This window comes from Grammomys surdaster, unplaced genomic scaffold (genome assembly GCF_004785775.1).
Source record: "Grammomys surdaster isolate TR1022 unplaced genomic scaffold, NIH_TR_1.0 259, whole genome shotgun sequence".
NCBI classification, from domain to species: Eukaryota; Metazoa; Chordata; class Mammalia; order Rodentia; family Muridae; genus Grammomys; species Grammomys surdaster.
Genome location: NW_021604700.1, coordinates 1301403 through 1327994, shown reverse-complemented (window position 1 = coordinate 1327994; position 26592 = coordinate 1301403). Strand labels below are relative to the sequence as shown.

The 26592-nt window shown below is 38.0% G+C and overlaps 1 protein-coding gene across 1 annotated transcript in view; it reads left to right on the top strand.

Annotated features, from left to right (window-relative positions):
* The window catches only part of Hmcn1 (hemicentin 1), a 402633-nt gene that overhangs the window by 190040 nt on the left and 186001 nt on the right, over positions 1-26592 (top strand). The window contains exons 13-22 of the mRNA XM_028775780.1: positions 627-754; positions 2749-2862; positions 7670-7828; positions 14922-15116; positions 16776-16871; positions 17987-18114; positions 19646-19790; positions 22664-22776; positions 24281-24440; positions 25042-25210. Coding sequence (XP_028631613.1) covers positions 627-754; positions 2749-2862; positions 7670-7828; positions 14922-15116; positions 16776-16871; positions 17987-18114; positions 19646-19790; positions 22664-22776; positions 24281-24440; positions 25042-25210 — 1407 coding nt within the window. The remainder of the gene's footprint in view (positions 1-626; positions 755-2748; positions 2863-7669; positions 7829-14921; positions 15117-16775; positions 16872-17986; positions 18115-19645; positions 19791-22663; positions 22777-24280; positions 24441-25041; positions 25211-26592) is intronic.

The window sequence follows — 26592 nt, the reverse complement described above, 5'->3', positions numbered from 1 at the left end:
GAGGTGGAGTCTTAGATTTGCTCCAGCAAGCTCAGCCAGATTCTATCTTCAGGGCTATCACAGACTCTGTGGGTGATATCAAGCCTTGCTTCTCTCAGGTTTTCATGTTGATGGACCCTTTCCTGAGCAGATCACCATACATGCCAAGGCCACCTGTGTTTAGAATCCAGAACTTCTATCTCGTAACTGATTTTGACCAAGTGGTGTGACATCTGTACATATTTGTAAAACAAATATACTTAAATTATCTGGCTCATTTGGTTATTGGGAAGATTGAAATTTTTAATAAATAGAAGGCCCCTAGAGCAGTTTCTCTCATAAGGCCAATTCTGGATCCTTGATATCTTTGATAGTTTTGTCAACTTAACACCATCTAGAATCAGCTGATTCTCCCTGTTTTTGACTATGATTGTGATGGGAAAAGCTACTTCAGGTTCCTACCTGTCTTCCTCATGGTAGTGAAACATAGCCTGGAATTGTACACCAAATAAGCCCTGTCTCCCTATATTGCTTTTTGTCAAGCTATTTTATCAGAGCAACTGGACACAGAAACAGGAGGTCTTGATGCTATAACACAATACTAGTATTGCAGTATTTTTAATTTTACTTTTTTTTTAAATCCAAAGGTACAGGATGACCTCAGAAGGCACTTTATTCATCAAGAATGCAGTTCCCAAAGATGCAGGGACCTACGGTTGTCTGGCAAGCAATGCAGCTGGAACAGATAAGCAAACTTCCACTCTCAGATACATAGGCGAGTATAACCCGTTCACAAGGCAATGGAAACGGGGTGAATATTATTGTGAGCAGTGGAAAGCCCTTCCAGATCAGTAATGTTAGATACAAATTGTACCCAGTGTTGTAATTTATAATTAATTCTACATATTGATTAAAGCAAAGATTGTTCTTGAGTGAGGAAATATTTGTCAGCAGAAATTAAGGAAGTTTCCAGCATGTGAAAGACTTCTAAACTATCCATAGACTTATACCTTACCATGGTTCATTTTCAGTAATGTTTCAACTTCAAAATAAAGTGTCGCATATCCTTTCTCACCTCACCATCCATTTTATACCAATCAACTTATAATTAAAATTGTGTATCACATTGTTTTCATACTTTCAAGATGGCCAAAAGCAAAGTTCTCTTCCAAACTTAAAGCAAAATTATTAAAATGTATATAATGTTATTATTTCAAGGGATATCTGTGTTTAACTTGAATTTTCTAATAATGGTTGAAAATATCCTGATGTGCCCAGTGTCGGGTTGCAAATTGTGAGTAATTAATTTATTTGGAAAAATATACCTTTTCCCCCATTTCCATTTGACTCCAAGCATGGTAACACATTAAGACTATCAGCATCGAGGAGGCTGAGGAGGGAAGTGTAGAAAAGCCACAACAATAGAGAATGAGTTGGCATAAAATGATACAGGGATGAAAAGTTATCATGTCCTAAGAGCCTGAAAAAAGTCATCACAAGACAGCTACATGGAGAGTAATTATTTAAGGCAATGTGGGCTCAGATTCAGAAATGACTGGATTGAAAATGTCCATGGAAAACAGGTAGAGAGGTAGCAGAGGAAGAGGATTTGGATGCAGTGATGAAAACAAGATTCTGCATAGCGGAAGTAAATTTTGAGTTATTCACAGAAAAGCCAAAATTTCCTGCACATTTCTTCTCTGTGTAACACCCCAGAGCATGCCAAACTCTCTGCTGGAGACTGAGTGTTAAAACAAAAAACAATCAAAATCCACGCCACACTAGTCCTTAACTTTTCAAAGGCTCACAAAATGGGTATGGATATAGAAAGCTATAAAGCAAAGCACAGACAAGTACTGTCAGGGGATTGGGGGTGGTGGTGGGGTGTTGGCAGAGGTAAGGTGGATTCTGACTGAAAAATGTCAGAGTTCCCAAAGAAGAGAGGATTTAAGTTAAGTCTGAAAGAATGAGTGGAATTTGAAGAGCCACTGTAGCAAAGGAGAGTTTGGGGAAGATGGCCAAAAGCAAAGTCAGGACAATGAATGAAAGGGCACTGTGTTTGGGGCTCCCAAGTAGAGCTCTGTACCAGGTGATAAGCCTGCAAGTGTACTGCAGGTGAAGTTGCAAAGGGCAACTGTTTATGGGCTTTGAAAGCCAAACCCTTCGAAGGCAGCAGGCACTTTGGAAGGGTTTTTAAAAGCAGGAAGTGACGTGATCTTTGATGTTGCTTAAATCAACCTCAGATGAAGTTAACAAGGTCTTGAACGATTTTGGGAAGAGACAATGTGTGATCGAGCTAAAGCCCAGGGAAAAGCAAAAAGCGGTAAGAAAAACACAGACAGTAAACAAAAGGAAATAACTTCATTATGGGAATGGGCGCCCATGTTTAGCATGGCAGGAGAGAACAGAAAATGGAGGAAGGCTATTAATTACAGGATATAGGATACAAAATATGATTGTAATCTGTGATTGAATTAGCTGACACCCTTAACACTACCCCTGTTTCAATTTCAGTTTTATTTCCATCTCTTCTGTTCTTTTAGTGTTTAGGATGCTTTTGCCATTATTTTTGTCTAACATCCTTGTTTTGGCCTCAACATTCATCCTTTTCGTCTTATGCACCTGTGCACATACAGAGTTTGAGAGTGTCTTTCTGCTTATTAATGAGAGCAGGGACATGGTACTGCTGTAATTAATGCTCATTGGTTCATTCAGCAAACAAACCAAGTCCACATAGATGTTGACTGCCTGTATCTTTTCGTTTTTCAGAAGCCCCAAAGTTGGTGGTAGTTCATAGTGAGCTCTTGGTGGCCCTTGGGGATACAACAGTTATGGAATGTCAAACCTCTGGGATTCCTCCACCTCAAGTAAAGTGGTTCAAAGGTACATTTCTTAAGTATGCGCATGTTTGGCTCATTTTGCTTGTTTTCTTTTTTTTTTTCTGAAAAAAAAAAAGATTTGTTAAAAATTTGTTTTGGTGTGTGACTTAGCAGGCCTATAAAATGTGTTTATGATCTCACTGGAGACAATAGTTCAAAATTCTGAACTCTGAATTTCAGGATTTGACATCTGGTATGGATTACAGGACCGTGAAATCAAAGCAGGAGAAGTCTGCCTTGCTAACCCAGCTGAATGTTCTCTTTGTTAGTTTAGGACTGTTTCCTGTAGAAAACTGTCCAAGAATATTCAGTTGACGTTTAAAATAGCTTCCCTGGTTTTAGTTCACTTTTCTTAGAGATGAGTGCTCACACTATTAAAATGTGAGATCCTAAAGGATGCCTTCTGTATGTGGCTCAACGGCAGATGCACATGGAGGTTCACAGAAAATGACAGACAAGTTCGTCAGTTCCAATATACTCCTGTCAGTTATAGAACTGACATGTACATTCTAATGTGTAGATAATACCTATGATTCTGCACCACAAACCCAGCCATGTTCTACTGAGTCTTAGTGAAGCTTAGTCCAAACACAGAAGCTGTTATGAGCATCTGTGTACAAACCCCAGCTTCTGCTTTCCTCTCAGCTCTTGATGATAAAAGCGAAGAAAATGTGGTAGACATTCTAAAACGGAGGTTGCTAGGATTATTGAGATGCTGTTTGCAAAAATACTTTTTAATCTTCAGACGAAAAAATACTAAGTAGCACAAAGCCCTGTTGTTATGATTCTGTTTGTTAAATCACAGAAGTCCCCATAGCAACAGGTTGATGTCATAATCACAAAATTATGAATTCACATCGGGTTCAAACTTAGGGAACATGAGGTGAAAAGACAAAGGAGTTGTGTAAAAACTGTCTTTAAATAATATAAATCAAAAGTGAGGAGAGAAAATAAGGAATAATGCCATTTCTGTGTTTTTCAAAATGCTCAAAGGTTTTTAGTGGGTATGTTGTCCTTGATACTAATTAAAAAATATATTCTGGTTTTGTTCCTTGAAGAGATTTATTTTAGTGACTATAAACTAATTATACTTATTGGAAATACTCAACTCTTGAATTTATGGTTTGATAAATATATAACTTCAAATTCAGATAGCGGTTAAACAGACACAAATTGTCAGTATTTGTGTGACTCGGTAGTTAATGATGACAATGATACTTCAGAAAGTTATGGGTGACTTCTTATGTAATTCACATGGAAAGTCTTGTTCACAAAGTAGGCTACTTACCTGAAAAGCATAGCCCTCACGCCAACCTCTGACCCTCAAACAGCTGAGGGGGTGGAGAATCATGCAGTCACCACGTGGAACATTCTGGAATTCCCTTGTTTCTTCTCTCCACCATAAATATTGCAGTTCAGTGAGTTCCGTGAATAATATCCCAATGGATTTAAATCTCCAAGGGCATGAGGGATTGATACATCATACTGTTAGATACAATCCAATGCTTATTAACAACACACGTCCCTGAACTCTGATTCAGTCTGGCTCACGCTGCCAGCCATGAGCAGGCAGTTTACTGCATAAACAGTCAGCATCTCCAAGACAAAACTAGAGACTGAAGCCTTCCTCATGTAGACTGAGTTGGAGGCAGGTGGGCTCTGGTATCCTCAGGAGAAGGTGATAGGGAGATGCAGAAATACGATCTCATAGAAATCATAGGAAAGGAGTAGAGAAGAGTTTCTGCCTTAGCCTTAGATTAACTTTTTCTTATGCAATTATGTTTGACTAAATTAGTGTCTTATATATAATGTATATTATATATATATATCTCACTAATTTATGTATACATACCACATACAGAGACACAATATATATATATATATATATACTTATACAAGTATATGTACTTATAAGTACATATATTTACATGTATATATATTTATATATTTATAAGTATATATATTGTCTGTGTAGTGTGTTTATATATATATATGTATGCATGTATATATGTACACACATACACATGTATATTCATATGCATATTTCAATCCATTAGAGAAAAGACATCGCACAAGGTAAAGAGCCTCCAAGAGTATAGGTCTCTAATTGCTAGACATAAACAGTATAGAGTGGCTTTAAGGGAAAATCAGAGACATCATTAAATTCTTATGGAAAGGATATTTGTGGTAAACAATAAAATCAGATTTATTTATTGGGATTGATGGTTCTTAAATGTAGATGAAGTCTCTGGGGATGCCTTACTATTCTTTGAAGGAATCCACATGTTCCATGTTATTTTTGTAAAAACACTGAGATATTTGGCTTTTTACTTTCTTTGTCTTCTGAGTGAGTAGTGGAGTTTCTGGAGGCTACATGGTGTATGATATTCAATAAAGAAAAGGCAGAGGCAAGTATGGACACTCAGCTGTCTTCTGTTAGATACCATGGAAGTTCCAAAAATATAAAACAATGCCACTTTTCTCACTAAATATTCTCTGGTTTGGAAAATATTGTTTTTATAAAATATATTATGAAAATGTATAATGAGTTTTAAATAAAAGTAAGTTTATATTTTTTGAAAAAAAATAAGTTTATATATTTTGATTATATTTTTGAATTTTCCAATTTGATTTCTGATGTATTAAATACAAATAAATATAATCCATACAAATAAAAATACTCATTGGGTTTCTTGGTCCCTATTTATTTATTTGTTTTCTTGTTTCTTGAGACAGAGTTTCTCTGTGTGGGGATTAAAAGCGTCCTCAGTCATTTTTAAGAGGATACCGGAGGGTCCTTGAGACACACTTGCTGATAGCAAGTTAATTACCATCAACTGTCAGAAAAGCTTTAGGGTTAAACTTTAAATCCACAGAGTTCAGAATTGAGTCAAATGATGGGGAAGTGAGGACCTGCCTCAGTAATGATGAGTATTCAATCATAACACAGATCTAGAAAGTTCATTATCTGTTTTTAAAACTGAAGCTAAACAATCCCCATCCCAGCTCCATCTGAGAAGGCCTATGCTTCTCTAGCTTCTCAATAATTTGATGAATAATTTTCATTAGAAATAAAGAGAATTCTACCAAAGAAGACTACCAAAATGTGATCAAAATAGAGTCTTGATTAAACTTGTGCTCTCCAATTCCTACTGTATTTTGTGACTACCGTTTCTTTAACCTTTTGATTTGGAACAAAAGCTGCTAGCAAAAGGACTTTATTTCATCTCCTGACACAGACGGTGTCTTCTGACACACACCAAAGAGCTAAAAGTGAGATATAAATGACCAGTTTCTAAATGCATCTTAGTCCAAACATCCTAAGGCTTGAGGAGCAGTGAGGTCACCCTGCATCCTCCTGTAGTAGGAGAAGTTATGTCAACATCATATGCTTTTGTTTATTTAACTTTCCCAGAGTCACTTAGACAAAGGTTTTGCTGCCTCTCTCATTTGTGAGTAGAGTATGCAGTATCCAGTGTGAGGCTGCTGATTAGTTTGACTTTGGAATACTGGAAAATGCTATCTTTGGGGCATCGGTTAGTGCTTATGGATTTTTTTTTCAAATTTAGAGATCCTTTAACATCTTCAGAAAATTATGTAAACAAGAATTGTCTATATGTTGCTAAATCTCTTTGGTTGGTCCTGTTTGCGACATTCTCTTAGAGAGCTACTAGCACTCAGGTTTTTTCTTTGTTTGTGTGTCTGTTTTGCCTATTTGAAGCAAGTAGTTGCACATATGATCTGCAGTTCTAGGGTATATGACTGATGTGCCCTGTGTGAAATATAAAATGTGCCACTTTAGAAAGTGCCTTTCAGATTTGGGGAATGTCATTAAACCCTAAGAGCAGGACTGTCAAACTTCCTGGGGGGGAGGGGGGCGTTAAAAGCCTCGTAATTATCCTTCATGCCACAAATGAAAAAAATGCACTAAGTGGAATTACATATCCCATGCTGTGTGCTTTTTTAATCTGCTGGTCATTGTAGTTAATTTCATTGTTTGAGTGGGGGACCTTTTGAGAGGAGAGCACAGGGGATGCATGCGAAGTCTTCCTTATGACTTTCTGACGTGTTATCTCCTTCGATAATAAGTGGTTCTTATAGGTTCAGAAGCTTTGTTGTGACTTACAGCATATGGAGGCCATCCAAATATAACTAGTCTTTCTTGGTCCATCCCGCCCTTTCATTGAAATCCTTATCTGCTTCCTCTAAATACTCCATTACTCCAAATTCAAATTTTTCATGAATGACATTTTAGTTGAGGTAACCTAAAAGATTAATATAAACTACTCTTTCTATTTTCCCAGCAAGCTTTCCCCTTCCCGTTCCAACTAACCCTCTTTCTAGCCATTCATATACATATCTCAGCCAGTTTACACTTATCACGAGACAAACTATACTGACACAATTCAACAAAGAGCCCTGTCACTCTCTGACCTGTGATATCTCAGACACTTCCCGGGTCACTGAAATGTTTCATGCCACAAAGATAGTAGAAGTCTCTCTTCATCTCTCCCCTTCCTAGCTTCCCTTTTACTGATCAACACTACTATTCTGGCTTCTAGCATGGCACGCTCTCCACGCAGTTTCCAAGAGATACAGAGATACAGAGAGATGGAAGACGCCACTGTTAACAGTTCATTACAGGACCAGGTTTTAGACCATATAAAGTCAAGTGTCTGTGTTGTGCAAGAAGCAGCTGGAATCTGAAACACTGCAATCATCCTTATTCAGAAGTTTCAAAATTCTATCAGTGGCAGAATAAATCATGTACATTTTTTAGTGTTTAATGTTCTTTCTCTGTTTTGACTTAGGAGATCTCGAGTTGAGGCCTTCAACATTCCTCAGCATTGACCCTCTCCTGGGACTTTTGAAGATTCAGGAAACACAAGATCTGGATGCTGGTGATTATACCTGTGTAGCCATCAATGATGCTGGAAGAGCAACGGGGAGACTAACTCTGGATGTAGGCTGTAAGCTTTCATGTCCATTGGTCACATTTTTTTTCCCTGAAACTGAGTTGATATTCTTACATGTCGATCAACTGTGAAAAAATTTGGCAGAAATATTTGTCAGAATAGCCAATCTAGCATGGATACTTCAGATGACCAACTTCATAACAGTGGCTAGCAATTCCTATGAGCTTCCAGTGTGCCAAGAATGAAACATGGTTTATCCCATTAAACCAGTGGTTCTCAACCTTCCTAAGGCTATGACCTGTATTCAAGTACTAATACAGTTCCTCATTTGTGGCAACACTGAACAATAAAATTGTTTTTTGTTGCTACCTCATAACTGTAATTTTGCTACTGAGTGGTGTCTCAGAAATATGTGTTTTCCAATGGTCCTGACCCACAGGTTGAGAACTACTGCGTTACATTCTCAAACACTCCCCTCCTTGCACACACACAAAAGGAGATGCTACGATTATGTCCACTACAAACTGAAGCATACTGAGGTTGTAAAAGCTGACCCACTTCATTAGGGCTGCAGAGCTTGGGAGAGTCAGGACCTGGGTATTTGACTGCGAGTTATCTGACCTCAGAGACTGTAGGCGTCACCGATATGTTTTGTCTGCGGCCATTTTCCTGTCAGTAGCCATCCATTGGGCCATCAGATTCTCAATTATTAACATCTGGAGGCAAGAAAATAGAGTTTGGCTCTAGACATAATTGGAGAGGTGGATGGCAGAAAAGGTTTTGTTTTAGGTTCAAAAGTCCACTAAAAGTTACTCCCCAGTGTATGATCTAAAGTACTAACTACAAATGAGTCCAGTCACCACAAGAAGATGCAGTATGTGAGTGACAGTTACATTTGTGTTCTCGGGAAAGTTGGGTCTCACTTAACCCTCCCCTTCATGTCTCTTTAGAAAATAATGCAAAGCAAAGCAAAACAAAACAAATTCTCCACACAGTATGGTAAAACTAGAAATAACACAGAACTTCTTTTTCATGGAAAAGAATGTGGCAGCTTAATTTTAACCAATAATTAATTATTTACATTTCTTTAAACTTGTAAAGTATGGAATGTCCACTAAATTGTGTTTTCTTTTCTGTATGTTACATACAATTTTTTTTGTCATGCTCAAACTGCTTTTTTTAAACACAAGTGAGGAAAACAAATCTTTTACAAACCGTTTTGGTTCTATTATCTTAAGCCTTTAAGTGAAAATTATGGCCCCGTGTGTTTGATCTTTTGTTTCATGGAAACACATTTTTTCCCTCCCTGGGACTTGTTATGATCCTGGTCCCTGACCCTTGGCTGTCTATTGAACACTATTCATTCCTGCTGAATATGCCCTGAAATTTTAATATAGAATGTTGGAAGTAACACAAAGATTACTATAGACTCTGTCCAGTGTGCTGCAAGATGTCCAGGGTGGTGTTTTAATGAACTCTGTTATTGTTAATATAAATACCTTAGAAATAAGTTTAGGACTGTTGGGTGGGTGGGGTCTCTGATTCTTCTGGATGGCTTTCAAATACACTAATGATTTTGGAAATGTAAGACTTTCAAGTAAGGAAGTCCATTTGATCAAGAACTCTTGTTTTTAAGAAACACAATAAGGATAAAATTTCAGTTCCTAACACCTTCTGTTCTGTTTCTCACTGATTCCCACAGAGATATTCTATGTTTACACAACATGTTTATGTTTGGCATGTTCTAGCTCTCCAGGGACAGAGAAACAGCCTTGGCAATGACCCACTTCGAAGTTTTAGAAAGTCTGAGAATCCCATACATACTTCATTGCTTACCAACTGTTTCCTTCTTATTTTTTTTCCTTTTGGTTTCTGCATTTTCTAGATTCTCTCTACTGTCCAGCCATGGGCCATATAAAAAGCTAGTGATATCACTTTCTGACGTCTCATGGTGATGCGTTAGTGACTTGACTCATTACTATGACAAAAATACTAGATAAAACTATCTTAAGGTAGGAGTTCACTTAACTGCCAGTGTGAGCATACATAGTCTATTATGGCAGAAGAGACACGGCAGAAGAAGCATGAGGTGGATGATCTCAGTGAGTCTGTGGCTAGGAAGTGGTGACAGAGGGATACTGGTACTCAGCTTGCTTTGTCTTTTATCACTCAGTCTGAGACCTCAGTCCACAGTGCCATGTATATTCAGGACAGGTCTTACATCCTCCATTACACTTCTCTGGAAGCATCCTTAAAGACACACCCAAGTGATTGAAAATGCAGTTAAGTTGACAGTTAGGAATAGCCATAATAGCTGGATTCAGGAACTTTCCAACTAATATTTCTATCTATACTTCACTCTGTAATTGTAGCTGAATTTTGATTTCAAGATCCTTACTGTTCATGGCTCTTGTCATGCAATAAGCTTCTATATTTTGATCTCAGTAATTACTCTGAATGAACCATTAACAGAAACAAGTCATCTGCTTCCTGTGACTTTGACCATTGCTAACAGTTGGGAGATAACTTAATATTGATGTTGGCATCCTTATGCTTTTGTTGTACCTTATCATATCCATATTCTTCATTATATCATTCTGGGAGCAGCACATAAGGTTTCACTAGACTGACCTGCCCTCTGGGAACCACAGGACCCTATGGTGGCATCTCTACAGCAAAGCACAGTTGTAGAGATGATTGTGTTTTTTATTATGAGATTTAAAACAAAACACATTATGGATTGAAACTTTCTCCATAATTAATATAGCGGTTAAGAATATAGGCACTTGAGAGAAAATGGGTTATTTCCTTGACTTTCCTTATTTTATAGATATAAATGGCATTTATAGATGAATTAAAAAGTTGAAATGAGATATTGTTTACCCACACCCAGGATGTTCCTATTACCTATGGAGCTGATAAATGCAGCATATCTTCACATATGTGGTGGTTATATTCTTTCTTTGAGTCTCAAATATCATAGTGGAATGCATACATAAAATGATACAGTATTTAAGATTAGATTTTTGTCTTTTAATATGAAATTCATTATTTCAATTTGACTTTATTTTAAGGAAGGACTTGAAACAAATTAAGTACTAAGCTTAGTCGTGAATGAAATTATTCATTTGAGTTCAAAAATTATTGGTCATATTTCTGAGTTGTTTATGACTTAAAAACAAAAGCACACTTTTATCCATATCATGTGGCTAGTTGGGCTTTTGGATTGTTTGTTGGAGGGGTGCTGTTACCTCATAGCAGCAATACTAGAACAAAACAAATTAACAAAAGGGCTGTTTGATATTATTCTGGAGTTTGAGCTTCTGGTAGCGAGCTTCATTTTTTTCTGTTTCTCATTATCATGGCTTTAAGTTATGGACATTTCAGGTCAACGGGGAAAGTTACCAATGCTTTTCATCCCTTGTAAAGGGGGTAGTGAATTGTGAAGTCATTTGGAAGAGGAGAGGACTGGAAACATCAAACAAAAAGTTGGCCTGGCAGGGTTTTCTTTTTTTTAAAGCATTCCACACCACACAGGATTTGAGTCTTACACTGTGGTTTTGTGTTTTGTGGTTTGGTGGAACCATAGCAATGTGTCTCGTCATTTTAGGAAAATCTCTGAGTGACATAATGCAAGAGTTGCCACAGAGGGACTATAGATTTAACTGTGCTGGGGGCAAGGAAAATAAGTCAGAGTAGTGTTTAGAGCAAGATGGCAAATTTGTTTATGACTTATGTATTTTTTTTTAATGAGTCTGCACTGCCATAGTTATCTCTGAAGACAGTAGACTGCACTATGGTGTCAGCCCATGCATATCTCAATGTGCCACACAGATGCTGAGGAAATTACCAGGGATCAAACATTATCTTAAGAGACTGTTTGAAGCACCAAAAGTTAAGCTAAATGCAAACATCATTATTTTATGATAATCTTTTGGAGGACTAAGACCTAATAAATTAACTATAATTTTCACTCTTAATACAATTCGCATTGAGGTAGTTTTGTATGACCCATGATTAGCAAAGATCATCTCTTTTTATTTAAAGTGTGACATACGACTATCCTTTTTGGTCCTCTGAGAAACTAAAACTGGGGAGCGGGCTGAAGTGACTTTCCCAAGATCACAGACAGTGACAGTGGAGCTGCCCTTTGAAATCAGTCTGAGTTTACCCCTTTACACGACACACTCTTCTTAAAAATATAAAAAAAGTCACTGTGTACTGACAAACATTCAACACTGCTCTCTTGCTCTCCTGTTTCGGTAATCTATTCACGACTCACTACCCCCCATAAAAGAGCCTTGACTCACTCCCCCACCCCCATAAAAGAACCTCACTTGGAGGCTGTGTTGGCCACAGTCAGGAAGAGGAAGTACTCAAGTCTTCTTGGCTCAGCTAGGAGCTGCTTCATTTTGGAAGTTTGTTTGTGGTGGACGTTGTTTTGGCTGCTCCCCCAGGCCTGCTCTTCTCATTCGCCTGCTGTTTTGAGACCCAACGTGGTTGTTCCCTGATCTGATGTCTGGTGCCTGATGCCTTTCTAGAATCTGCTTGCAACGCTTGATTGCTCCCATCTTGATTAGGTTTGCGGGTGTAACTTGAGTTTGCTCTTTTGCTGTAAATCCAGATTCTGTTCCTCCATTACTTTTGAACATGCTAGTGTATCACTTTTCATTGATAATTATAATTTAACATTTCAATAAAAGGGAGGTTTCTCATCCCTGGAGTTGGTGGATTTCATAACCACCATAACCAAGTCTTCTCCATAACCTTTTACTGTTTTAAATTTATTTATTTTTTTGTCCACTGCTACATTCCTCTGTCCAAGACATGAGCCTAGCACAGTTTGAGACTTTTAGATTTAACTTCCCTTTTTCAGAAAAGATGTATATTTTAGAACATCATCATCATCACCATCACTGTCATCACCATCATCATCATCATCATCACCATCATTGAGACCGGTTCTACTCTGTAGCTCTGTCTTGCCTCAGACTATTAGAATAGGCTGATCTTAAACTCACAGAGATCTCTTTATCTCTTCCTCTTGAGCTATCACATGCCTCATCAGGTTTCATGTTTTAGATTAATTGACTGTGTTTACTCTAGAAAGAAGTAATAAAGCTGTAGAAATGAAATAAGCAAGAAATGTGTTACATTATGTATTATATTTAAAATATGTCTATTAGTCATTTTTGTAAGTTGAATTCTTATGTATATAAATCATGATAGTTTTAGAAAAACTATCTAAGCGGAAGTAAAACATTCTCTTCTCAAAGCATCTTTTTCAATTGTTTTTAGTCTTAAATTTTGTAAGAGGGCTTTTGAAATTGTCTTCATTCTTTTGAAAGAGCAAGTTCACATGTACTGAGGTGAGGTGTCTCTACCATACTTTTATACATGTACTCAAGTTTGAATTATTACCATAACTTTTCATGATAACTCAATAATTCATTCACTAGTGTCCAGTAGGCACATACAATATACCATGTATTGTGTTAACTGTTGTTAAAGGATTCACAGACACACACAAACACACACACACACACAAACACACAGAGAGATAAACTGTTGGGAAAGCAAAGAAGCAGATAATCAAGTAATAGATTTTATTTGGAGAGTTTCATGAGTCTGGTAGACAGGATTGTCTTAAATCTCAAGGAGGGAAGTCATCATGCCAATAAGAGATGACGTCATAGAGGGATGTCCCTTTTGAAATGGGTTAAAGGGCTGTCAATATTTCAACAACAGACATTACACTTGAAGAGGAGGTAATAACACAAGCTAAAGCAAGAAAAGTTGGCTCTTCTCCGTGGAAGAACCAGGATTTCTGTCTGCCCACAGGCCAGGCTCTGTATAGGAAACAATGGACACAAAGCTGCAGAGTGAGAGGCAGTCTATTCTAAGCTAAAATAAGAACCCCAGCACTGGTGGGAGACAGCTGTACATCCTATCTGCAGATGTGGGCTGAGAAGGAAGGAAGTGATGTGTACGTCATTCTTTAAAAATGAGACTGCAAGCCAGGATGCTCAGACATAGTTATTAGAACTTGTAGAGACAAAAGATTGTCACCCGAGGTGAAAAACTAACTTCTAGTCCTTTCTTCCTCATTTGACTCCACTGACACTTAGCAAATAAACTGCATTTTGGTTTCCTCATCTATAAAACCAGAGTGGGATCATTCTGAAGACTGGAAATTGTTGAAATTATTTGACAAAATCCTTGGCTCTGAAAGTGATAGCTGTTGCCCTTAGTTACCTGGATCATTGATTGACTTCCAGGGTACCATCTCTTAGAACTTTACTTGAGTAGGCTCCTCACACTGCTTCCAATAGCATCCCATGTATTTATCCTTATCTGATGTCTCAAGCATCATTATTCATAAGCTTCTGAGAGCCTCATCCCTGGGCAGTTCCCAACAGCATCCTCCTTATACTGAAGATCTGTGTTTTCCTAAGTGTGCCCAGCACAGATCTCTGGGTCTTCTCAGTTTCTTAAGTTACTGGATTGATGTGACTCTCTAGATTTCTTTGTATGTATCAGTTCTCCTTAAGGTGCTAAGCACTTACTATTCTCTCTTTACCAAATATGTTCTGCTACTCTAACTTATGTGATTGATTCTCAAACTTAAATTTCTCTGAATTAAAAATTGACCTATAAGGACTAAGAATACAACACCAAACATTATACTTCAGTAAGAAATGCTGTTAGCATGTCTGATGGGGATTAGTGAAGAAACCCTTTGGTACAAATTAAGTTCATTTAAAAATCCAGCCAACAAGACCTTTTTTTTTAAATACTGGAAATATTATATTTCATTATAAACTCAGCTTATTTAGGATTGTTTAAGGTTTGAGCACTATAAAATATATTCATATTGAAAAGAAATTTCTATAATATTTCTCTCTAAGATGATTTTCATATCACCTACATCTACAGGGCAAAGATGAGTGTCTATTTTAAGCATTCATTCATAAAGAAAAAGACACATACCTAGCATAGGTCAAATGAGAGTAGCTAAAGGATAACTTTACAATATTTTATGAACAATGATTTGTTTTCGATTCAATCTGTTGATGACTTAATAAGGTTTATTCTTAATATGTCCACATCCTCTGCCAATGACAGTTTTTCATTTTGTTTCTTCTAGCACCTCCGGTCTTCATACACGAACCTTCTGATGTCTCCGTGGAAATTGGCTCCAATGTGACATTACCTTGTTATGTTCAGGGTTATCCAGAACCAAAGATCAAATGGCGGAGACTGGACAACATGCCAATTTTCTCAAGACCCTTCTCAGTTAGTTCCATTAGCCAGCTGAGAACAGGAGCTCTCTTTATCTCAAGTAAGTTAAAGCGTGGTGGGGGGAGGGTGGTGGGTGTGTTTGTGTATTTATGTTTATGTATATAAATTTGAATATGTGTATTTTTGTTGTTTTTTTTTTACTTAGTTAGCTTTTTGTTTTTCATGTTTTTTAACAAAGACTCAGTATGGTAGCTCAGAAGGGATTTGGGCACTTGATTTTCTTGTCTCAGCCTCCTGAGCGTCACTATGCCAGGCTGTACTATATACAAGTATGCATATTCATATTTTGCTACTAAACTGGACATGCTTGACTACAATATTTATAAAATTAAAATCATACTCTTACTTACAAATCTTACTTTGGTTTTCTTGCTGCTCACTGACCATGAATGACCCTTCAAAGACTTCAACCTCCTGACAATGTCATCCAGCTTGTCCAGCTCTGTCTATTCCCAATGCTTTTGGTAATATCATGTCTTCCAAAATGGTCTTCATAATCTTGGAAAACAATTCCATGCATTTGTTCTACCTACAAAATAGAAATTATATCAATATCCAATACACAGTCAAAAGAAAAATGAGAAAAGCAATTTGCATTAAAATGTGTTTTTAATGTGTAAATATGCTTTGTCTCCACACCACGTGTGCATGTGTCTACAACTTCCCCAAGGCCCCATATATCCATGTAGTAATTTTTCCAAGTGAATGAATAGTTATCTTCTCCTTAGGCAGAATTAGTCTTTCCTGATTATAAATATATGTCAAATCTACAAAGTTCTAGTGGAGCCTTCAGAACTCTTGCCAGACTTGATTTCTCTACAAATCTGCTCCATGCACCATCTATCTCTCTCTAGTTTCTTATTTCTTAAATACAAATATATTCTTCCAGTTACTGGGCAACTAAACCATCTCCTGCACAAAGAATAGAAGTGTACTTAGGCGACATAGCTTCCTACCTTTCAATAGAACCTGATTTACTTCAAGTTATGCTTTCAATTCACTGAGTAGACGGCTCTTCTGATTTTCTACTTGTCCTTTATATCTTTCTATAATATTGGAGGATATAATTTATTACATTCCCTCTTTTCGTTTCCAACTATCCAAACTTGTCCATAACTTCTACACTTTCTCCTTCAAATTTATGACCTTAAAAAAACCTAACCCTTATTACATGTATATATGCATGTATGTGTATATTGCATGCATATGTTCCTAAATATAACCTGTTCAGACCATGTGCTGCTGGCTATATGAATGTTTTCAGGGCTGATTGTTTATCATTGGGCAACCAGTGGGTGTGCTCTTCCCTGGAACCACTCCTGTCCCCAGCTTTCCTCAGTTGCCTGTGTTTCTTTGTGTACAGTTGAGGCCTGGCAGGGTCTCCCTTTGCATGCTCACTGGTATCACCTCTGTTGAGCTCACACCGTGGGGTCATGATGCTGAGACTTTATGTCCACATGCTCTTTAAACTACAGCTGGGATATTACCTCTGCCATGAATCTCCAACATCTCTACATACCATCTTTGAGTCAGAGAATTTGTCACCCTGCTGTGATGGCTGAACTCTCTGTCTCCTTCCCTAGACAGGAATGGGCAAAAGGTGTTTATGTGATTTTTGTCCCCCATCTCAGCACTGGACCTGGTCTCTGGTCAAAGTTTTAGAATGGTCTTAAGTGAATATATGAGTTCTTCTTTCCAGATTTATGGGCAAGTGATAAAGGAACGTACATCTGTGAAGCTGAAAACCAGTTCGGAAGAATACAGTCGCAGACAACAGTAACGGTGACAGGACTCGGTAAGATTAATTCACTTTCTAGAGGTGACATTCTCCACAAACCTCAGACCTCTTGGTTGATGTCATCCTTTACAGTGACAATTTTCATTGATTCTAAAGCCAGGTAGAGGTTTGGGTTCCTAAGCCATAGTTCATGCAGTGTTACAGCTGTAAATAACTCAGCGCCTGCTCATGTTCCTCATCTCCTGTTTGATTGTTGGTCAGTTTAAATAGGTTTAAGTCTACACACACACACACACACACACACACACACACACACACAAATGGTGCTTTTGATGGCCTGTCTTATGTTTAGCACTTCAGCTCTCATACGATTATATTTGAGTTGTGAATTAAAAATAGAATGCTAATTATTTCCAAGTTGTGGGAGTTTTGCTTCAGAACATTTTACTGAGTAGATATATCTGACTGATGAAACTTTTAATTTATTCTCATTTTTAATTTTATATCTCCATTTATTCTTTAGAATTTTCCCCAGTACTACATAGTTCAAATTGTTGTAGCATTAAATGTGACTTTAAGTACTTCGCTGCATCTCAATGCTGGTTTGTAGAATTTCCTGCATGTATGTCTTCATTTGTCTATCTATAACCTACATTTTTAGGTAATATCTCTTAAGGAATTTGGGCTCATCTGTGGCATAAATTTTTCCTAATTTCTAGGAAAGAACAGGCTAACCATGCTTCTTTGCTCTTCTACCTCAGCAAGCTCACCCCTGTTTAACTTGCTTGTGCTGTTCCCTTAGGCTCCTGGTGACTCCTACTGTCCCTAGTCTATTCTGTTTCTGGCTATTTCCCTGAGAGTGGGTTCTGGTAATTCCAGGTTTCTGCTCACAGGCACCCTCACACACTCTCCGTTCTAATATGTATGCCGTGAGCATCTGACCTTGACATTGCTGTTGTGTGTAGACTCTCTTTCCTCTTGATATTCCTGCAGGATCACCTGTCTTCCTCCCAGTTTTCCTTGGATCCCTTATGTCCACATTTAAGTTTATTTCCATCCTAAAGTCCTGTTTCTGAAAACTCCAGTTTTAAATAACGTAATTTGTAATCATCCTTCATACAATACCCCCTCTCCCAATCTTCATGAAGCCAAGTGCTCTTTCTCTAATGTAGTTGCCCCACTTATTGGAGTCAGCCCTTCCATGGCCAGCGTTATTGAAGGACAGCCGCTAACTCTGCCTTGTACTCTGTTGGCTGGAAATCCCATTCCAGAACGGCGGTGGATGAAGAACTCAGCCATGGTAATAATGTTTTAATACATGCCTTTTTATTTACTTTTTCTTAAGAGTTGATGCATTACATCACAGACACTGAAATCCCGATTTCATAAACACATAAGCATGATTTGTTAGCCTATCAAAGCTTTTCTTAAAAATAAGATTTATTTTTATTTATAATTATATGTATGTGTTTAAATGTAAGTATTGGTATCAGAGTCCAAAAAAGGGAGTCAGATGCCCTGGAAGGAGGAGACTTACAAGCAGCTTTAACCTGCTAATGTATGTTCTGAGAACCAAATTCAGCTTTCTCTCCAAGAGTACTGGTCTTAACTGCTGATCCGTTTTGCTAGCTCTGAGGGCTTTCTGTCTTTGTTAATATGTTGATGCCATTTATATTATTTGGAGCTTCAATTTTTAAGAGATAATTGGTAGTATGTATTTTATAATTTCCCATTTAATTTAGTGTTTCTAATAAATTGCCTTCAGAATATGAAAAAATTAAAGCTAGCAGTAGTTTCATAGTCCTTATATACCCATAGTATTTTATACTCTTCTGTGTTGGACATTATGAACTATTAGTATTCCTCTAGAATCTTCCACTTTATATATTACTTTTTTTATGGTGAACTTTAAATTCCTTTTGTGATGAATTGTTTTAGGAAGGTAGATCCATTATATATTACTAAGTATTTATTAGTATAAAACTTTTAATTAGAAAATTATGTGGGCAACATTTCAGTTCTTAGAAAAATTCCCTTAAATGTGTACTCTACTGACACAGAGCTTCATCTTGTTCAGAGTATCTCCTGGTTTCCAGAGCATCTGGACTCACTGTCTTCTAGAAGTATCCATTAACAGTGAATAGACTCCATATGAGTAATGGCAAGCTTACTCATATTTGCATAAAAGAAATGCAGTATGCCTAAAAAAAATAACCCTTAGTTATGAGGCTAGCTGGGAACTAACATGTAACATGATAGAGGCTTAGAAAGAATTACTTTTATGTTAAAACATTGCCAGCCTTCTCTGACATGATTTCTGGATCGTACTGTGGCCTTGCTCTTGAGCCTGTCAGCTGACAGGGTTGGGTTGCCGAGATGATATCATCCTTCCTTGGTGTAATAGATATCTATGTATGAAAACATCAACCACATCAAGGAGCTTGCTAGTGGTGAAGAAACCATTTTAGAAAGAACAATTTCAGCTGAAAGCAAAGAACTACTAGTGAAGTTTGAGTTCTGGGAAACAGAACTTATAGAAACACAAAATCAGGGGCACCTCTGTCAGTCTCCTTTCAGGGATGAGCATAGCTCTTTGATAGCAAATAGTAGGTATAATTCTGCAGAGATATGAGGAACAGACACAATTAACAAATTCTTCAGAACATTTGTGTCGATCTGTTTTTAACTCAAGGATGCTAAAATCCCAGTTTACTTTATAATAAATTTAATAATTCAATCAAGAAAAAACAAACAGATCTGATTGAGGCTTAGACAACTTTCTGCCTTTTCAAATAAAAAATAAATGACTTTTTTTTTGTTCCATTCAAAAGTTGGTGCAAAATCCCTACATAACTGTGCGCAGCGATGGGAGCCTCCATATTGAAAGAGTTCGCCTTCAGGATGGAGGCGAATATACTTGTGTGGCCAGTAATGTTGCTGGAACCAGTAACAAGACAACCTCTGTGGCAGTGCATGGTAAGAAAGACCCGAAGTAATTGCTTCCAAACCTTGTTGAAAAACAGGGTTCTTAGGTTTTAATCAGATAACTCTGTTCCTCTAATTACAAGAAAGAGAGCTTTCTTCCAATTGTTGTTTTACATTTCTTGAACAATGTCTACATTGTTAATACCATTTCCAGATTTCCCTTCCCTATGTACACAAAAAGACATTCTGGGGAATCACCCACCAAATCTGGCCAAGGGCTTTTATAAGTGGTTTCTTATTTGATAAAATTGAACTGAGCTCTCAAAGAATCATGTTTAAAAATACATTTTAATTTCAGGCAAGCTGAACTTAGTGTACCATCCAAATTGCCTTAAATTGCCTTTTTTTTTTTGTTTTGTTTTTGGATTGTGCAACAAACATGTCCTCACTAATGACCCCTCCGTGTTGGAGCTAAATATGGCCTAAGCTTTTCTAAAGGTCATCTTGTGTGCCATGTGCTCCAAACAATTTTTTTTGCATGTTAAATAATTTTAAGGTCACAAATAAGAAAATCCAGAGGCAATTTTTTTCCACTTGTAACAGTTACCAGATTTTTAAATCTCAATAATAATGGACAGCTTCACTGTTTAAGAGATTTTTGTAAAATTTTAGATTTGTTTTCAGGAGTCTCCTACATTGATTTATAATATAATAGTTAAAAATAGATTATATACAACAATGCATGCCTTAGGAAAAAGAAGTAAAGATACTTGGTTTCACTCATTGACTCAGTCTTTATTTAGACTCTGTATTTGGTACTCAACCAGGTTGCGTTTTGTTTTGGCTGTTGAAAATGCTGGTGACTACAAACCATTCCCTTCTATATGCCTTGAACTACCACCTCCTCTGGCTTGATGTTAATAATCACCAACAGCACTTGCTATGTTCTTGAGAGGTTTCAAAGAAATACCCCCAAATAACTTCAATTTAGTTATAGCCTCAAATAATGAAGGCATGTTGGGTTCCATGGCACTGTGTGACTATTTTTTTTTTTTTCTGTGTGACTATTTTTACAGAACAGAGCGTAGGTTTCTTGGAGAGTGCTATGGGCTGACTTAAGGATGCAGTGTTGGAATACCCTCATAGCATCTCCCCCTTTTCTCTTAGTGACTGTCTAGGCAGTTGTGCTGAGAAGGATGCTGAGGCCAGATTCTCAGTTGCAGGGAGGAGTGAGGTATTAGTCCTGTGTTTGCTATATCACAGAGGTCAGAAGACAGACAACCCAATGACCAGATTTACTGAGACACAAGATACTTTAGTGATTAAACTTTAAGAGTTTCACAACTGTTTTTGATTCATTTGAGTCCAAAACAAGCAACTGATTTAGTCAATAACATGAAGAAAATCAGCCTGATGATTAGGGTATCAAACCCAGCAGAACCCAAAGCATGGAGACCTTATTACCTACTTCATGTAAATAAGGGGTTCATTCTGTGTCATTCCTTCAGGAATACCTATGAAAGGTGCTCACCTAATTCTAAAAAGGAAGATATTTTTATAGAAAGAAATGAAATTAATTCAAATACGAGTGCAGATGTAAAGAACAGAATTTAACTGTCACATTGATTCGCGTAGACTCACAATCTGTAGAGAAACTGCTTCTCTATACACAGATGTCATCAAGCTTCCAAACTGACCTAAATTTGCAACTTTTCTTCACTACTGTCTAACTTAATATGGCTTTTAAAAACATGAGATCTCCTTATGTCGCCACAAATTGACAGCGTATTTGAGAGTTTCGTATTCTGTCATGATCCTGAAAATTAAATTTCTTGCTTTCATGAGTAGCTCAATGTTCTTGCTTGGAGCTGGAGACCCGCTGCCAAATCTTTAAGACAAAATTAGCTGAAGACTAATGCCAGCCGTAGGAAAGGATGAGTGCTAACTGTACATCACGTCAGCCTTCTGAGGAATTCTTGCACTCGGGGGTCTCATGGTGTCTTCTGTTCTAGTAAATTTCTATTCCAGGGTAGTATGATGATTCTGGAAATTTCTGGCTTTAAGCAAGAAATGTGGTAATTGAGCTGCAGGGAGGAGTCCTAGTCTCATCTTCCCACAGGATGCAACAGAAAGATCTGGAAATACCAGACTTCTGCTGCGTTTCTTTTGTTAGAAAACATTCCTGTATGGAAGCCTTCGTCAGAATGGTTGCTTTGCGGGTACTGTGTATCGGTCATTTGGACATGTGCTGGTTCTCACTGAGAGCAAAGGGAACAGAGATTTCCTTTTGCTTTCAGGGCTGCTCACATGCTGCTAAGTTTTCTGTAGCTTCCTAAATGCAAAGACATGCTATTCCTAACTGAAAAAATGTCGTTTATTGTATCATCTTACATATGAACTTCCAAGATCTCTATACTTTTACTAAATTCCTATTATGGCTCCTGACAAATTCCTTTTAAGAAACTATCCTTTTTAATCAGTTTTACTTTAGTAAAGCACAACGTGGTTCTTGTGGACATTGTGTGTTTAATAAGTGGTGGTTGGACAGCTCATTTATTTGTAGGTGAGCTTACATCAACTCATTAGAGCTTAATGGGTAGTGGACAGTAAGAATGATGTGTTCCAAAGATATATTTATAACCGTTAGACTATAATCTATCTTGAATGTTCAAGAAATAATTGATTTTCTTTAACACTTTAAGAAGGTCACCATATTAAATATCACTTGACACTTGGTTTTAAGCTATTATTAGATCTGTCCAGATTGTACTTATCATAATTTTTGCCATGCAGTCCCTTATTAATATTATGTACAATCACCTCTTTTATAAACATTAAGAAAATATTGAAAATATTCAGTTTTAAGTATATGATACTAAACGGAAGAACAATTGCTCAGATGCCAACCTTACTTCCATGTCCAGTTCTGCCAACCATTCAGCACGGACAGCAGATACTGAGCACAATCGAAGGCGTTCCAGTAACTTTACCATGCAGAGCGAGTGGGATTCCCAAGCCATCTATCACCTGGTCAAAGGTAAATTATAGATCTAGTGGCATTCCCTGAAATACAGTGTTGGGATGACTTACAGAGTTCTCTCCGAAGGCTTCAGCAGGACAGTGAGAGGGTGAGACACAAGAGGGCAGGAAGCTAAATCAGGCATTCCTTGAGCTGCCTTCCTCTGTGGCTGGCATGAAAAGGTTCAGTGTTTTGGATATCCTTTCAGGAATCGGGGAGATATATCTCAGAAGGATCCTTCTGATGGGCAGGAAGTGGGACGTTGGTCCAGTACATGTGCCTCCCAGAGGTATACACCTCTGTATGCTTGGGTGTCCTGCCTGTTAAAGGTGGAGGCTGAGAGAAACACAGCCTATGTCATTATGTAGAGCTGCTGTGGAACCAAGAGGACCAGGAGGAGGTGACAAGGAGGGCACTGCTACAAATATAAAGTGTTCAAAACAGTTGTTGGCACACAGCCTTTCCTACAGTAGTGATTATTGTCATGCCATTATGTACTTTAAGCATCTGGTAGGTAACTGCATCACAGACACTTTAAGCTCCCGCTGAAGTGTGATTTGCTGCATGGATTCCATGTATGACCAAAGAGTATAAGATACCTATAAAAATTCATGTATTCCCTTCTACATTCCTGTCATGTGGTTGAGCTTTCACTAATAATCTTATATTGATGAAACTCTGACTTACAAAGAAAGTCTATTCTTTCTTTAAGTGGCCTCAAAGGTGGCATGTTTTTAACAAATTAACTTGAATCTTACAGATAAAATACACTATAAATTCATGACAGAATAATAGAATGCACTACTTATATAATGAGGATGGCCAAATAGTTTGACATTCCATCTGATTTTCTCATCTTAAAAAAAAAAAGTTTGTGGAGAAGTTGATGCTAATATCTATGTGACATCTATACACGATTTCTGTAGTCCAGATACAATTACAACCTTGAAGATAAGCCTGAAAGTGCACAGCACTTGGCACTCTGCAGACATGTGTCACTTTAAAGAGAATGCAAGAACAAGATGTTTCCAAGTGGCCCTTATGCTATGGCCAAACACAGAAGACATGAGTGTGGACTCAAGGATCTGACTACTGGAGTTCTAGGCCAGCTCACCTCTTGACTGACTTAGTGATTTGGGGCAAGCTTTTCTACCTTGTCTCTGTGCTGTAGGTGTCTGAATTGGAAACTGAAGGTCTAGCAGTTCCTATTGATAAGACTGTGAGGGTAAAACACTTAATTCATATGCAAGATCACCTTGCTATTGTTATGCACCATGATGGCAATGGTGTTGCCATTCACCTCTGTTATGGTTATACCCTCCTTGTCCTTTAGGTGGCTGCACGGTAGCGGAGGGAGGAGTGGCTTAGGCTTTTAGTGCACTTGTTTATCTAATTTCTCTTATAAACCACTCCTTTCTAATTAACATTTTTCAAATCTGGTTTTTCACCCCTTGGAGGTATTTTTCTCTCTCTTCCACTTCCAAATATAAAGCTATTCCTTTATCCTTTGTTGCATTTATAGAAAGGAGAGCTAATTTCAACGGGTAGTGCCAAGTTTTCAGCAGGGGCTGATGGGAGTCTGTACGTGGTGTCACCAGGAAGCGAGGAGAGTGGAGAGTACATCTGTACAGCCACCAATGCAGCCGGCTATGCCAAGAGGAAAGTGCAACTGACTGTCTATGGTGAGAGCCACCCAAGGGAGGGTTTCCTCTGAAATGACCCATGCATGCACAATCTCACAATTTCTTCCATAGTTAAGATACCCAAAGGTGAAGCTCTCGCCTAAGTTGACCTGTAAACAAAGAAACATTTTTAGTTTCACTGACAATGAAAACCACCTCTACTTAGATTCTGATTTGCAATGAAGCAATTGTATATAACCTTTTGGAAAATTCCATGCTATTTCCCCAAGAAGTGTGTTTACCGCATTCAACATTTTGCAGAGACAGCAGTTAGTTAAACCTCCTTGTGGAGCCAAGCCTCAGCTGTGTCTTGGGTAGCCCTTCAGGACTACTGCTCCTCTGGGCAGACCTGAGGCCGGCTCAGCTGACTTTTCCATCTTGTACTAAAAGGAATAACTGAGGAGGGAAGCTTGCTCTTCATTTCCTTCTAGCTCTCTCTTTCGATGTATTAATAGGAAGTTTCAGATGTATCTGGAATCTTGGGAACCAGCATCTTCTTGTAAATTATTTAAGAGCATTAGAAGTCTACATTTTAATTTCATCGAAACTGTGGTTGTTTTCAATGCATTATTTCCCCTTCAACATCCTGTGTTTCTTTTAGTAAGACCCAGAGTGTTTGGGGACCAAAGAGGACTGTCCCAAGATAAGCCTGTGGAGATCTCTGTCCTGGCTGGGGAGGAGGCAACACTTCCCTGTGAAGCTAAGAGCTTACCTCCACCCATCATTACCTGGGCCAAAGATAGTCAGCTCATCTCTCCATTTTCTCCAAGGTAGGAGATCCAGATTGAACAGCAACACAGGGAGATGGAACCTGCTGGAATGGCGCCTGTAATTGCTTGCAAATGTATCAAAATGAAACCTACATTTGGGCTCATTCACATGCACATCTGAGTTATGTATACCTTGTACCTCATTTTCCAAGGCTGTAAATGCTAAGACGGCTTTGCCACAGTTCCCACGGGGGCATTTTACTAGGTACTTTTTGAAATGGAGCAGATCTGTGTGTGCGTCTCTCTCAGCCCGCTGTGTGCAGCAGGCAGAATTCAGTTGCTCCCAGAGAGGCAGTAAAACTCAGAAACCATGGTCATGTATGAGACTTGACATTTGTTAGCTGGTTTTGTAAATCATTTTGATTAAACCCACCCATAAATAAAGGCCCATGGAGATGATGTCATTTATAGGCTAAGCGACATAGCAAGAATACCAGAGCTTTAGGACACAACGGTCATTGCCATCCAGGTTTAGACAGATCTCTGCCGCCTTAAGCTTACTGAAATGTTTTATCCAGGGGACACCTTTGAATCTCATATCTTTTATTTGTACAGTGGGGTGGTACTTTCCTCAGAGAGTTCTGTAGGGTAATGTGCTGGTGGTTATGAGCGCTTGCTCCTCTTGAAGATGACCCAGATTTGATTCCCAGAACCCACATAGCAGCTCACAAACACGTGTAACTCTAGTTTCAAGGCATCTGCCACAAACTTCTGACCTAGTAGACGCTACACACATGTGGGGCACATACTTACATTCAAACACTCATGCACATAAAATAAAAATAAATCATTCTAAGAAAATAATTACAGCTGCTGATTATCATTTATTAGGTTTCTTGGCATATAATTGTAAAGCTATGTGAGTGTATTTTTCTACTACTGATGATAAAAAATAACAGGAACAATTTGATATAATTTTACTCATTTGAATGAATTTTACTGAAGATTATAAGGCAAAATATAGAGAGTTCCTTATAAAGCGATTCTGTTGCACTCTTCTCCAGTCAGGATTTCTTTCATCTCTTCCTTGTGCAACCTTTCGTCTGTAAGTAGCCTCTAAAATGGTTTTTATGGTTTCAATTTTGTTGTCTCTTCTGTATTTAATCTGAACTTCTGACATATATTCTTACTGTTTCACTCCTTGCTTTATTGAGTTACATGCACTTGCTATTGTACACACGGGGTCAGGGGTAAGCACCTTCATTGTTACTAGTCTCCATGCGCACACTCACTATTGTAAACATGGAGTCAGCGCACTCATTGTTACTAGTCTCCATGCGCACACTCACTATTGTAAACATGGAGTCAGCGCACTCATTGTAACTAGTCTCTGTTCGCACACTCACTATTGTAAACATGGAGTCAGCACATTCATTGTAACT